Genomic DNA, 15,921 nt, shown 5'->3' on the forward strand with positions numbered 1-15,921 from the left:
TTTTAAAGAGCCTAGACCTAAGTTCTTTACAACCGCCGATATTAAAAACTGACAATCTGATGTCAGTGAAGGCTGTTTAACTTGCAATTCTGAAATTGCCTCAATTCTACCGAGATAAATGTCATAGATGTTTATGGCATCTTGTAAGTCAATGACCCCATTTCGATCAGTATCCATTGCATAGTTTTTAGAATCAACAGCAGTATCACCATTTACACTTTGATAACATTTCAAACGTGCAACATCGAGTATGTCAAACACACAGTCTTTGTGTATGTCAAAGGATACATTTTGAGGACAACCTGGTATAACTTTAATCTGATTTAGAGATTGATCAACAACATGATTTATGGTGTATTCAAAACTCAACTGTTTGCTTGTTTGAGAACTAAATGTCATCTCAGCAAACTTCACAAATCCTCTTTTTCTCTCTGAAATATCAGCTATGCCAGTGAACTTTATTTTCTTTTCTGGCAAACGTATGGAGTCAAAGTCGCTAGCCACAGATTCTACAGTCAACATTTGACTAAAGATGATGTCCATGTCAAAAGCTAATAAATACTCCCAACCAATCTTCAGATAGAACGGAATAGATCTGTTGTTTCCAAACTCCATCAAGTTAGACGTCTGAAATCATTTAAAAACATGTTTGAACAACATTTATTTTATTTCTGATAATCTCTAAAAAAATCCAACTTAAAAAAAACTAAAAACATCAACTTCTCTGGCTTTTGCCTTAAAACCAAAAACCTGAGAAACTAATGTTCTGCAAACCAAACGATGGGTTAGCTTACCTTTCTACCTGCAGTAATGGTAAATGCAGCAGTGCTCTTAGATTTAAAAAAAACTAACACAGAGCATGTGGTGTTTTTAGGCTTCAAAGCACCATCTTTGACAAGTATTGTCAAATCATAAAACCCTAGAGTAGGGCTGCTGATTAAACTGATTTTGCCATCGTTGTTGATACCAAAATTGCTGTCAGTATCACCATCTAATATAGAATAAAAGATCAGCCCATTTCGTCCGTGGTCATCATCTGTAGCATTTATGGTTGCTATAACAACACTCTCAATCGGGTTCACCAGATCATCAGAGAATACCTCAATTTCCTGATCGTGTAACAAATAGGGCCCATTTTTGTTTTCACCAATTATTGAAATACTGCAATTCCCCATGGTTGACATTGCAGGAATACCCATATCTGTGGCATTCACTGTAAACTCGATATCAAGCTCATCTGTCCCATTTTGCCCTAAACAACATTTACATTTTAAAGAAAACATAGTAATATACTACTACTACTATAATTGATTTACTGCATTATTAGTAAAGGAAACAAAAACTCTTTATGAAGAGAAAATAAACTTTAGACCCAAAAAAAATCTCAAAAAAAAAAAATAATAAAATAAAAATTTACCTAACTTCACAGTTTGATTTAAAATAATATTGCTCCCATTTATTCTGAAATACTTCCAAAACAGCAGACTATCAGGTGCAATGTTGTACTGAGCAACTGCATTTAAACCAGTGTCTAGATCTGAGGTTGATAGCTCCATGACTGTTGCTCCTGTTTTTAAATCTTCATATGACAGGTATGTTTGACATTCAGCAGGAAATACTGGGGGATTATCATTTTGATCTTCAACTGCAATAACAACTTGATGTTCGCTAGACAATTGGTAAGGAAAAGGAGCACTATCTGTGGCTATTATTGTTAAAACTATGTAAGGCGTGGCTTCACGATCTACATTACTAGCAACAAATAATTCCCCAGATAGCAGGTCAATTTTAAACAAACTTGATCCCTTTATTGTATATGACACATTGGACTGGCCACGACCATCTGAATCAATGGCAACAAACTTACCAACTAAAGTGTTGATAGGAGAGTTTTCCAAGATATCTAATTGATCTGGTGACTCCGATGTAAACTTTGGTGGGTTATCATTCTTGTACTTAACTTCAAACGGGGCAGAGAGAACCTTTAAGAATAAAAGTTTTGTAAAACTTTTTTGTTTGTAAAAGCAAATGGTAGGAGATTTTTTTTTTCACAAATAATAATTCCCACTAATTTACTATTTTAAGCACTATATCCATTGTTAATGAAAAAATATTTATCAAGAATTAGGCTAGAATTACACAGAGCAGGAACAAAAACGTGTGAAATGAAACATTTGCTAAATCTGAAAAAAAAAATTGCCTTTTTTCATTTTAAAAAGATTGTGTGAAATATTCAATACAAATAGTAACAAAAAAACATTTAAAAATATGTTTGGTTTGTTTACCTCCTGTCCAAAGTTACTTTTAAACTTCAGTTGCATGTTAGATCCATACAAGGATATAGACAAATTGCTAAAAACTGCACTTGCATTTTGAACAATCTGGTTGACATTACCGAGTAATAAAGCTTCACCATTGTTTACTAAAGACGCAGTGATCACCCAATTTTCATATAAAGGGATTGCTGGCAGGCTGATACAAAAGTGAAAAACTCTTATTACAAACTTATAAACACATTCACATAGTTAATGCATTAAACTAGGAAAACAAATAGGAAAACAGGTTAAAAGAATTGATACCCTGTTCCTGCATCCATGACCACCACCACTGGTGACTGTTTAAAGGGAAGTGTTTCAGTGACATCTGTGAGCTGGTTGGAAAGCTTCAAATAAAACAATCTTTTTGCAACTGTAAAAGACCCAGAATCAATCGTGGTGTTGGAATATTGTAGAGTACTGTTAGAGTCTTTCAAAAATCTGAAACAGAGCTTCACATTAGTTTCGTTGTTTTGAAACTTCAAGTCTGTAAACTGAACCACTCCGTTGCTGGCAACTTCACGCCTTACTGTTCCCTGCAATGTGTTTGAGTTCCTGCACAAATATGCTTCCGCATACCATACATTGTCCCATTTCACATATTCTGCTGGTCCAGGTGGTATTACGTTCCAAACTTCCACTTGTGGTTGTTGACCGCAAACAACAGTGTCGTTGCAGTTTGCTGGAGAAGTTTTAACGCTGTAGCTAAAATTGCGCTCCAAAACATTAAACGAATTTGTAACAAACTCATCAAAAACATAACTTGAGTTTGGAAAAACACCGATGCTTAGTCTGAGCTTGTAATTCAAACCACTTTTGCTGATGTTGAGAGATTTGAAGGCTCGCGACCCATTTGTAATATCGGCAACTCCAATTACCGTGTTGTTGGGGTATTGAGAGGTTGCAATGGAAGCTTTTATTGTCCACTGCTGTCCTTTCCAACTGAGGCTTTTCAATTCTTCTCCGGTATACTTATCAAAAATAAAGACTGCAGGTTGAACAGGGAAAGGGATAGATGCGCCAGATGCATTCATTGTAGCAATATAACGCACGCCAAGCATCCTCTCACGAATCAGATAGTTACCATGCTCTATTGAAAACGAAAGATTAACAGGATATGTAACCTTGTAGAAAATACGATAACCAGAACCGCTATGAGTTATTGCAAGATCAGAAAAAGCAGCGGTCCCATTGTCAAAAGACACTGTAGTGTTTCCTATTAACTGTGCGTTGGGATCTCCGAAACCTTTCACTAAACTAGCAGTTATTTTCCATGGCAAAAGTTTAGTTCCAACATTTTCAACCCATCTGTTGGCATAGTCGTACAGCCTAAACTGTGGCTGGACTTTAAATGGCACTGTCTCGTTACTTCCAGAACTTGGTGAATTGATCAACATTAGTGTTTTAGGAATCAAATACTCAACGCTGATTTGATTGTTAGAAAGATCTTGCAGTACTTGCTGTTGTGAATATGTTAGGTTACCAGTGACCATTGCTAAAAATTACATTTTATTATTAAACCATGTTCAGAAACAAAACAACGTAACTTTCATTCAAAGATGCTGTGTTAAGAACTGTTTTCAAAAATTTAACTTTCTTAAAAAATCATAAAAGATTCTGTTGCAAAAACGTAAACAAGTTTTAAAAAAAGAAAAGTAAATAGTTTTATGATTTGGTATTATAACAAACAATGTGGAAATTTAATTTATTTTATCAAACTGTTTTAAAAGCTGATTGCATATAAATTACCCGCTTCTTCCATTGATATTGGTGGAGCAGCTACTGGTAATGGCTGTGGTTGAACAACATTAATAGCATCCACACTAACAGAAAGTGCCTGAGAAAGCTGTCCAGTTTGAGAGCTTTCTACAATAACTGCAGCCAATTGAGTGACCTCTTGAATTGCCGAAGCTGTAGAATAAAATAAAAGTAACACTTAAAGCAAACTCAAACTCAAATAATTGAATTGCACTACAATCTTAGAAAAAGTAACCTGTAGAATTGGCTGATGTAGAGTTGGTAGAATTTGGAGGGTTGCCAATCTCAAACTGAAAAACACATAAAAATGCATTAAGAAGCATGCAATAAATAAACATACTTTCGCTTTCATTTACCGACTATTTTTTTACTTCACTAACTATACAGATTTTGTTTACTGCTCCTACCTACAATAACATAAAAAGAAGTTGAACTTTTTTTTTGTTTGCAAATCTGATATTTTACATAAAAATATCTTTTTTTAGATTTAATCTTATCAAAAGGTTTTTACTCTAAAACTTAATTGAAACTTAATTTTATTGTCAGGCAAAAAAACAAAAAAAGAATAAAAAATCAAACAAACCGAGACATCAAGTGGTGTAGCAGTAGCCCTTCGCTTTCTCTTAGTCGCTGCAACAACACTCATGATTCTAATTTTTGATACATCGATTTTCAAAAGGTCAGCCAAATTTTGGATGAGATTTGTTTCAAAAAACTCTTCTAGACCTACATCGCGCATAGGTGTAATACCCATGCTTAACTGAAAAGAAAGTTATCATTCTTTAATATAAAACATTTGCAATAAGAACTTAAGTTGCTCAAATATATTTGTTTGGACATTTTGTGAGAATAAGTATTAGAAGTATTAATAGTAAAGTTACTATTCAACTATTTAAAGACGGTTTCTTTTTGTTTTATGTTAACTAAGATGTAGTTATTTAAAATTTCTGCAGATAGAGTTTATAAAAATAATTAAAATTTGTGTACATAATTCAATTTTATACAAATGATCAAAATGTATACAGATTATTAGAATTTATGAAAATTCTTAAGATTTATGCAGATAAACCTTATGCAAATATCTGCTATTTATGCAGTAATTAAAATTAGTAACAATCTGGAAAAAGAAAGCAACAGAGAAAACAACTTACTTGAATAACTGGTGCCATATTTATATCTAAAGAGTTATTTCCCCTTAATACCACCCATAAAAGATGCGTATCAGTGTCAAACCAATTGCTGCCATGATTATCTGTGAGAGTAGGAACATATTTAAGAGGATTAGAGGGATCCTTAGGCATGGTAACATACTTTTGATTTTGATAGAATGCATTGTTTGGATTGACTAAAACACCTGCCAAAAAAAATTAAATACAATTCTGAAAAAAATTGAAAAGCAAAAGTTATAAAATAGTATTATCTTTATTATATGTTTTCAACAAATTACATAAACTCATTAAGTTTAATTTTTCTTATTCATTCTCTTAATGGCAAAATCAGAGTGTTTTTAGAGAAATTTGCTGAGAAATTCACTGAAAGCTGATTTGAGTTTTCAAAGTAAATAATAACAAAATCAATGAAAAACTAATACTTTACGGAGAATTTCTATTCCCCAGCAAATATCTTTTCAGCATATTGCTGGATGATGAATGAAAGTTAAGAGTAGCATTAAACAGACAAAAACCACTCATAACCTTATAGCATAACAATTATTTTCTACCCAACTTCAATCACCTGAAACTTTGAAATCAGCTAACAAATGCTACATACTAGAATGTTTAAATCATACAAATTTAGAAGGGCTTTAATTTATGAAGCCTTAGAGGCTTCATAAGTTAAAGCAATTCTGTTTGGATTCTGAATCTTAAAACTTTTTAACTTTTAACTTTTTCTTTAAAGTTCTTTTTTACATATTGATTTGATATAAAACTAAAAAATATAAGACTGATTTTGTTCTTAAAAGTTGCTTCTTACATATCAGTTTAATATAAAACTAAAAAATATACAACTAATTTTTTTGTCTTGAGCCATAATTGCTTGTTGTGTGGTTGCATTCGTAAATTGATCAAAAAATCATTATTTCTGTCTTTTGCTTTTTTCCTTACTACTTTTAGCCTTTCAGAGACATTCCATACAACTTTTTAAAGCATTTCTTTTTACCTTTATGTATATGAGATCTTGTATTATTACTCTTAGTAATAATTGCATATTATAAAAATTATAAAATTAGAGTGGAGTAAAAATTTTTCAAAAAACAAGGAATTGCACCCTACATCACCAAATTTGCTGAAATTTGGCACAAAAGTGTAAAGATGTAAGTTAGGAAAGACTGAATTTTTTTCAAAAATTTTTTATCCCTTGAAGAATTACAACAACTTAAAGTTTGTTAGATTTTGACTGAAAAATGAGGGGGGAAAAGTGCTGGAAATGTGTCCATTTACTATTACCCTAATAAGGTGCTTGAAATTTGGTACCAAAGGAGTTTGAATCCTGTTTAATCTGAAAATTATAGATGTGTATCTCTCAAAACAACAAAATATAGTTTATTTCAAGATCTACAAAACGCATTAACTAATGACAATAAAAAAGTGCATTGACAACTATAGCTCTAGAAAAAATCTGACTGGTAGAAAAAACTTTTGGTTTTAATTTTCTTAAAGATTAGACATATATCTATTTTACGAACCAATTTTATTTTTGCCTTATGCTTTACAGAGAGTTATTGATATTTTGGTTTTTCAATTTTCCTATAAAAAAAAAAAAAAAAGAAGGGTGCAAATTCATTTTGGTATTGAACTAAATACAATTATATTTGTTTTTTATTTAATTTTGAGTCAATAACTAAAAAAAAAAAAATTATGTGTGTTGTGTGATTTAAATTTTTACAAAGTTGTTATAAAATATTGCTAAATATTTTGTAAACTTATAAATTTTTTATTTTCATTACATAACAGTTATGTCATTTGAATTGTTATTTTCATTACATAATATTTATGTCATTAAGTTAAACACTATTATGCAATCTTTTTTTATTGATTGTTTTATTGTAATAGTGATTACCTCATCAATAAAATAAGTAATAAAATGACAAGTGTACATCATAATATCCAATAAATATTACCTTGTTAAATTGCATAACTAAATATAATTATATTTAGTTATAATCTACTTTCACCCTAATTTTTGGTAGATATTTAGTAGAGAATTTACAATAATTAGTAGATAATTAGGCATTTAAAATATTTCTATTAAAACTAATAGCTATTTGTTCAAGCAAATGTTCTTTATAAATATAACTTTATTTTAATTTTAAACATATTGTTCATGTTCAAGTGTACTTTGCTCATTAGGAATATTGTATTAAAGATTTCTTCTATTTAAGTCTTTAGATTATAATTCCTCATTATCGTTTTATACGGATAACAAAATCAATTGTTCATTTGCAAATGATCACGGAGCTTGTTATAAACAATCATCCAAGTAAGAAATCTGATTGAAGATATTGACAGGAATGATCATAAATTACTTGCAAAACGTACAAACTTGAAAGAAGAACAAATTACTAGTATATGCACGCTTCATTGTGATATGTTAATAGTGAGGTGTAAGAGTAATCAGAAAAGTTGCTGGAATCCATTTCTTACTCACAAAAAAGTGTGCAGAGAAAAAAAGTTTATGTATTTACATTTTAATGGATAATGCCATACTTAATAAGTTGTTTGTTAGGATTTGTTCATTGTTTTATAATAGTATAATTAATGTTATAGTATTTGAGTAATATAGCTACATTTTCTTTTCAGCATCTCTATGTGCGATTACAATGCATACTGTATTAGAAGCAGAAACCATAGGCTTAAATCTTATACCTGGAAAAAAGTTGTGTCCAACCTGTTGAAGTACAGTTATGAAACATTTATCAAAAAGTATGAATGGAAATAATGATGAAAATTTTAATATTGTTAGTGAAAATTTTAATATTGTTATTTTTATTTAAAATAAAAAAGAAGGTATAAATACACACTTTACAGTTGCTGGAGTATCTCCTATTAAGGTCAAAGGACTGCATAAGTCAGGAAAATCAGAGATAGTAAATGAAAATCAACAGCATTAACAACCTCCATTAAAAAAAAGTAGTTTCAGAATCATAGCATTACTAAAAGCACCATATAAGGGTAATAATAAGCGGAAATATTTTTGGCACTTTTCTCCCCTCATTTTTCAGCCAAAATCAAACAAACTTCAAATTGCTGTAAATCATAAATGAATTAGAATTTTATTTTAAAAAAATTACAGTCTTTCCTAAGTTATGCCTCTAAAAATTTGTGCCAAATTTTAGAAAATTTGGTGATGTAGGGTGCAGATTTGTGATTTTTTTGTGTTTTTTGAAAAATTTTTTCCCAGTGTTCTTTTTAATTTTAAGGTTTTTCATAAATAAGACTTTTGTTTTTCTTAACATGTTGGCTATGAATGACAATTACACTTTCTCGCAAGTATATTTCTACACTTCAGTGAATATATAAACTCCACATCATTGTTTTCAAAAACTAAGATTAAAAGTATGGTTCCATTTTCTTACTATTTTTTAAGAATGACTACTGCCAGGTCTTCCATAACGAATGTGTTAACAAATCCTTATAAACCTGAAAACTTATCAAGATTTATTAAAGTCAAAATTGAAATCTTTTTATTTCTTTATTAACCACACGGATCTTTTTATTTGCTCTGTTAACCTTCAAATTTTTAAAACTATGAAAATGCTGTGGGTGTTGCTATTTAAGTCTTAGAGCTTGATCTAATGTCAGTTAAGATATATACAGTACTGTCTAATAAAAAGAGGCACCTTCAAATCTTTTTAAATAATAACATTTAAAATACATGCAAAGTTAATTTATGCTTTATGAATATATACTTTTATATTACTTATGTGATAAATAATAGTTTTAGGCAAAAAAAAAATTACTATAGTGATAGATAAAAATTGACACACAAGTAACCTTAATATTTAGAATGACCGTGTTAACTTTTAATAACTTCTTTTATGATTTTTTTTAAACACTTTTGACTTTCAGTTGTTAAAGATCAAGTCTCATTAAAATAGTTGTTTGGTAAAAAGAATGAATTAATTCTAAATAATGCTTACAGTTTTAAAGTTCTAGGTGAAATGTTAAATACTGCAGTCACTTTTAATGAAGACTTGATCTTTTATGATTTTTTCAGCACAAGCACCTTGGCTTTTTTTAATAAAATCACTGGGATTACTGTTCCATTATCATTCCACAGCTTGTTCAAATTCTTTGAACACCTTTCAACCTTTTTCCTATCAAGAAAATCCCAAATATGCTTGATAATATATTTAAATCTGGACTTAGAGGGGGCCATAACATTGTTTAAAGCACACCTCCTTTAAAGTTTCCAAACAAATTTTAACAATCTTGGAAGTGTGCTTTGGGTCATTATATTGCTGTAAGGTAAGAAGACACAGCATGGTTCACTAAAATTTGTCTATACTTTTGCCCTGTCAATTTTGCCTCTACTTTCACCAAATCACCAAACCATTCACCAGAAATATAACCCCAAACTAATATACTACCACCACCAACTTTATAGCAGCCTTTAAGCATGGTTTGATAAGTACTTTATTAGCTGTCTGCTTAAAAAACAACATCAATTGCTATCAACTGTTTCTGAATATTTGAAACTTGACTTTGTCAGTGCACAGCACCTTTTTCAACTTTTCCAATTTTCCTTCGCAAAATTTATTTTTAGCATTTTTGATACACAAAAATATCAAAGATTTTCTGACTGTTGAAGAATGTACTATTATACCTTTTACCTTTTTTAGGTCTTCAGCATCTTTTACATTGACTTTTTTATGATTGCACAAAGGAGAAACTTTTAAAAATTGCTCATCACATCTACTTAGAGTAACCAGACTCTTTTTATCCACATTGTTTCTGGTTTCACACCTTTTTCAAAATTTTTTTGGATTTTCAGGTTTCTTTTTATTAGCATTGATATTGACAATTATTAATAATTTTTTTGGTAGCAATAGTCATCAATAGTCAACTTTATAAGAGTTATTATCTCAAGTTTATCAGTGCATAACTAAATAATTTAATTAACATTTACTTTAGAGCTAACAACAAAAGGATCATAACAGTGCTATCAGTTTGATCACTCAAGTCTTAGAACAAATGACTATCAAGAAAATTAACTTAAAAGGTTAAACTGTCTTTATCCATAAGTATTTTTTTTTTTTTAAAAGAACAAATATAAAAGAAAGCTGACTGAAAAAAGAGGTTTCTTGTGATTTAAAAAAGAGGTCTCTAACTTTTGACTTAAATCTATTGATGTTAAAAGTGAAACTTTAAAATAAGCTTTTATTATTACATTAAGTACCATTATATTTGCTTGTCCTGCCTCTCTAACAATAGTTTTCTTATTTAATATTGGTCAGCTAATAAGAACCAAACTAAATTTTGATTTAAACTATTTTTTGCTAAATCATTTTAAAGAGCTATTATTTAAAAAAGCAATAAGGATTTATTAAGCCAGTGCTTGAGAAATGAGAAAGTGAGAATGTTTTGAAATGAAAACTATTAACCTTTTAACATAAAATAAAGATGGTTGCCAATCAATAATTTTAAGCTGATAACTACTACTATGCTATAAACTTCTTGAGAAGTAGGAACTTAGAGAGTAATTCATTTTGGATTTTCAGGTTTTTTAGAACTTTATTCTTAAATATTGATATAATTTTTATTAGCATTATATTGCTTAATCTTAGAAACAAAAAGGAATTTTTTAAGTTGATTGTTCATTTTCATCAACTTTTATCTACATAAAAGATCAGTATCATATAGAATACCTCCCACAGTGACATCAAGTCGCTGACGTTTCGCATAGTATATTTTGACTATAATCACATCCTTAAGTCCACTGTTTAGTAACTGTAGTCTGGTGGTTATTGGATTGTATGAAGTAAAATGTAATTCATATACTTTTGCTGTCGCAACAATTGCATTGAAAGTTGATAATCTTTGCTGGCATGTATAGCCATGACACCACCCATGGTCTTGGGAACCATTAATTAAATCAATAAAGCCATCAGTAGCTAATGCAACCTGCAATTAAGACATAAATGCAAACTTTAAAAACCCATAAAACAAAACAATTTTATTAATGCCTAAAGCCAATTTAAGGCCCATAAAACTTTTTATTTAAATTCATAAAAATAAAACATTTTTGTTCAAAATTAAAAAGAAATTTTAAATCAATTCTTTCAAAACTAAATGCAACTACATTAAAAAATATAATAATTTGCCACAAAGCAAGGCCTTTTACACACCGGTGAGAGTCTTCGCTTCTCAGTATCAGCATCTAAACTTTCTATTATAAACATTTTGTAAACAGTTTTTCTACAAAAATATGCTCCCCATTCAACTATAAATATGCAATTATCACGATAGATTCCTTTGTTAGGAAAAAGTTGGTTAGCATCATAACGTGATCCATTATCTGGATTTGTTAGTAGAGTTTTCGGAATGCGATAGTTACCTAAAAAGATAAAATTACTTACAGACATCACAATATTTGTTTTACAATGTCACTTATTTAACAAGTTCTTTATATATAAAGGTTTCTCTAACCAAATTGCAACTGGTTAATGAAATCTTTGTATTTAAAGAACTCTTAATATTCAACTCATCTACATGGTTTTTTAAAACATTCAATTTATAATTCATTTCAAATAAGAAATATACAAATAAAGTACATATACATCATAAGCATTATCCTCTACATAAAAAGAGATATGTTAAGAGCCCTTAAGAGAATTGAATTTATAATAAAAAATAAATGTTTAAAGAGCCCTTAAGAGAAATGAATAAGTTTAAAGAGCCTTTAAAAGAATTCTCAAAAATTTTTATAGAAGAAAAGAAATTTAAAAGATTAGCAATATAAGACAACAGTTTCAAAAATAGAAGCAAAAAATTTTTTTTAACAAATGTTGTTAACAAACATTGGAATAAATTTATATTACAAACCTAAACCAAACACTCGATCGCCATCCCACTGATATTCTGATTTTGAAATCATCGAATCCAAGGGGCTGCCAAAAAAAGTACCATCAAGATCAGTCACAAGCGCTTTCCGACGAGCATCACAGTCCATATCAACGCAATCTGATGGATTGATCCACTGGGTTGATGGTGTGTCATGGAAAATCTGAAAGATTTTCAAAAATTAAAAAATAGGAACTAAGCAGACATAACTAGCTAATTATTAAATCAATGGTTACATAATATACATTTATTTTCTAAAAATAATAGATTATGATAAAGCAAAATATCTTCAAAAAGAAAATCACAGAGAAAAAAAAAAAGAAAAAATCAGGTTTATTTGAAGGTTTAAAACATTTTTTATCAAGTATTTTCTAAATTTAAATGTTGAAATATGATATTTCATGGACAGTATTCAATATGATTAAAGTGATAAGTTTACAAAATAATCTTTGCACAATGTACAAAACTACCACAAATATTGTTGGTCATCCAAAAGCTATACTTTCTAAAGCTATATGCTGACATTTTATATAAGCAGACTTATTCCATACTTTTTTTATAGCTTTAATTAATTTCTTGGGTAACTCAGTGTCAAATGAAGTTAATAGTAATGTCTTTTCCAGATGTAAAGAAAAACTAAAGGCTTGTAAATATATAAAAAGTAAGATTTATGTTTGACATGAAAACACATTGAATCTTTGTTAAAGACATAAGTGATATAAAACAAAACTTGTAATAAGTAAACAGATGAAAAATGCCAAATAACTTGAAGGAATGTCTAGGACTTTTATGTTATATAATTAATTAGGATTGACAGATTTACTAGTTCATTTTAATTCCAGCTGCCTAATGGGTTCAAATCTGCAATTTTCTACAATAACATTAAAAATCTTGAATGAATTTCAAACTTCTGATAAAATATTGCACTGTGTCTTATCTTAATAACTTGCTAAAAATTTTCTAACATCTCAACCAACTTCTTTGATTTACAGCCCCTTTCAAACAATTAACTTAAAAAAATTAATCTACTATAATAAGTTGGGATCTTTTTCAAAGCAGCTGTAAAGACAGTAGACATTTAAAGCATGAGAAAAATTTTACACAGATAGAGATGACAAAAATAGAGATGACAAGATAAGAAGCTGAGATAACAATATGATCCTAAATAAAGCAAAATTAACAGCTTGATCAACTGACTCATTCAAGCCCTTAATGAATCCTCCAACTATGCCTTATGACACAATTTTTCAGAAGGACAAACAAATGAAGTCTGATTTATTAGGAATGAATGATTAAGAAGATAGCAATTTAAAAAAACTCCTTAAAAAGATTTGTGACTAAGATTGATTTGTTGAATATTGTTAACTAACATTGAAATGAAATAACTAGTAATTTTTTAATTAAAGATTATTTTATTACCATTTACTTTATACTTTACACTATTATACTAAATCAAGTAATGATAATGATTACCAAAAACACAAACACACATCAATATCAAATGATTACCTGACTATTGAACTCAACATTAACCAATGTTGAATTTTTTAATTCAGTGGGATGAATAATATCACCATAAACATTATTAGTTCTCCATATAAAGTCTCGTTTTGATGGACCACAAGTAGATTGAAATGAAACAAAAGATACACCTTCAATTTGCATGATTCCTTTAATAGCAGGATATGTCATAGGATCTTCAAATGGTTTTGGAGGACCAGGTGATGAGGTTTTTGAGAAAATAGAAGCATATATTCCGGTATTGCCACCTTTTAATGAAACGTTGATTAAAAAAAATATTCAAAAATTTACAAATAAAGGATTAACCTTTACACCTAATATCATAAGAAAATCTCAATTAGAGAGCCTTTATGACCAAAATAGCATCAAAATACCTCCTGGAACTCGAGGTGATCTTCTTGCTGGATAAAACGTTGAGTGATATGGAATGACGTCATCTTCATTACAACCAAAATTTGTTGTTCTTCCAATCAAGAGTGAGTTTTGAACTTTCACGAAGTTGTTTGATGATAAGTGTAAAACAGGATCAGGGCCAAATACATTTAAGCTTAAACCAATCTGCAAGTATCACAATCATTAACTTATATGTGTTTAAATATTATCTACACGCCTTTTCAAAGAAAATAAGGGAAGTTAATGAACAGGAATACAAAATCACTTGTATATATGCATTACATGAAAGATGTCCTAACAAATTAAAAAAAATAGGAAAACTCTGAGAAAAAAAAGAATAAACAAAAAAAACAACAAATAAAATCTAGAAAACAAACATCTTACCTTATTATCAGCAATAATACAATTTTTAACAACAATCGGCTGATCAGGCCATGAATAAACTCCATAATCAAAGTTTTTCCAGATTAAAAAATCTTCAACCTTCCAGCAATAGGTTGTCGATCCCAAAAAATGAATTCCATGAAGAGAAGAGTGGATCTAAAAAAGTTGAACCATGGAATACCAATCATTATAACATTATCATTACATAAAACATTATTATTACATAAAATCATTATAACTACAATTTTTTCCAACAAAGTCAATAGAGCATATTTTTATATCATCATCATGTGCAGATTTAAAGCAATTAGCGTTAGTAAATAATAAGTGATTTTAGAACAATATGGAAGATTAGAACTATATTGATTTTTTAAATCACTACCAGTCTAGTCATCATACATTGTGAGATAAAATCTTTACCTCATTACTGTGTATACGAGCAATTGCTTTGTTATCATCGCAATCCACACCATTAGTAATCAAACCTAACTTCTCACTTCCAGAAATACAATTTCCATACATGGTATAATTGTCTGCATCTTGAACCTGAATTGCTCCCGGCCATTTCATGTCAAACTGGTATGTTTGAACCTAAAATTTGATTTCATTTAAAATTAAAAAATTATTAAAATTTAAATTGCAATAATTGACATTTCCAAATAACAACATTAAAAATACCTTTTCTATAAATTTAGCGTAAAGGGAAAATTACAAAAACATACTTTGCAGAAAAACATATATATATACAAGAATTACACAAAATTTGAATCATCAAGACATCAAGCTCAATCATTAAATGGTGGGCTTAAACAGAGAAGAGGTGTAATTACACATGTTAACTTTTGCATACAATATATGTATTAAAATACATGACTTTTTAAAAGCAGATTATGTTGTAAAAAAATATCAGAAAAACATTAAAACAAGAAAAATATAGATTAATTATGACTAAAACTTTTACAGTAAGTGATGAAAACCTAAATCTAAGCATTATTAAAAAATGAAAAATAAGGAAAATGAATCTAGGTTGTTTCCCCCTCCCCCAAAAGTAGATTTTGAAATACTTCTCATAATTTCATTCAAATAAAACTCGTAACTTATTTTGTCAACAATTGAAAATTATTGAAAAATAAATATTATAAGAAAGAAATTCACCATAAAAGTTCCTTCAGCAAGTGACAAGGTCACAAGGTTTTTTATGATGCTGTTATTTCTTCCTTGCAAATCAATTCCAGGTCCGACAGTGTGATGGATAACATTGTCTGATATGATCAAATTATTTGTCCCATAAACTCCGATTCCCATGTTGTAGCCGTCATGGAATGAAGATCCTTTAACAAATGATGGATTTTCCGCTGTTACATCATCAATATTCAAAAATGCTAAAGAATATCTAGAAGAAAAAATGCAAAATCAAAAAACAAATTTAAAATGCTTCTGCTAATATTTTAATAACAGATATTTTTCAAACATCTTTGTCCTTTTAA

The 15,921-nt window shown here is 29.3% G+C and overlaps 1 protein-coding gene across 1 annotated transcript in view; it reads right to left on the reverse strand.

Moving 5' to 3' along the window:
- Positions 1-15,921, reverse strand: part of LOC149878078 (fibrocystin-L-like) — a 55,467-nt gene that overhangs the window by 10,044 nt on the left and 29,502 nt on the right. Inside the window, 17 exon segments of the mRNA XM_090072394.1 lie at positions 1-627; positions 795-1,252; positions 1,418-1,982; positions 2,286-2,472; positions 2,580-3,810; positions 4,065-4,226; positions 4,309-4,363; positions 4,657-4,833; positions 5,225-5,427; positions 10,942-11,197; positions 11,422-11,630; positions 12,119-12,299; positions 13,646-13,905; positions 14,032-14,215; positions 14,435-14,590; positions 14,855-15,025; positions 15,590-15,827. The exon segment at positions 1-627 is cut by the window's left edge and continues 882 nt beyond it. Coding sequence (XP_089928520.1) covers positions 1-627; positions 795-1,252; positions 1,418-1,982; positions 2,286-2,472; positions 2,580-3,810; positions 4,065-4,226; positions 4,309-4,363; positions 4,657-4,833; positions 5,225-5,427; positions 10,942-11,197; positions 11,422-11,630; positions 12,119-12,299; positions 13,646-13,905; positions 14,032-14,215; positions 14,435-14,590; positions 14,855-15,025; positions 15,590-15,827 — 5,320 coding nt within the window.

The sequence above is a fragment of the Hydra viridissima genome, unplaced genomic scaffold, assembly GCF_058129835.1.
Source record: "Hydra viridissima isolate aposymbiotic clone 2 unplaced genomic scaffold, HvirCarnegie_v1 scaffold_15, whole genome shotgun sequence".
NCBI classification, from domain to species: Eukaryota; Metazoa; Cnidaria; class Hydrozoa; order Anthoathecata; family Hydridae; genus Hydra; species Hydra viridissima.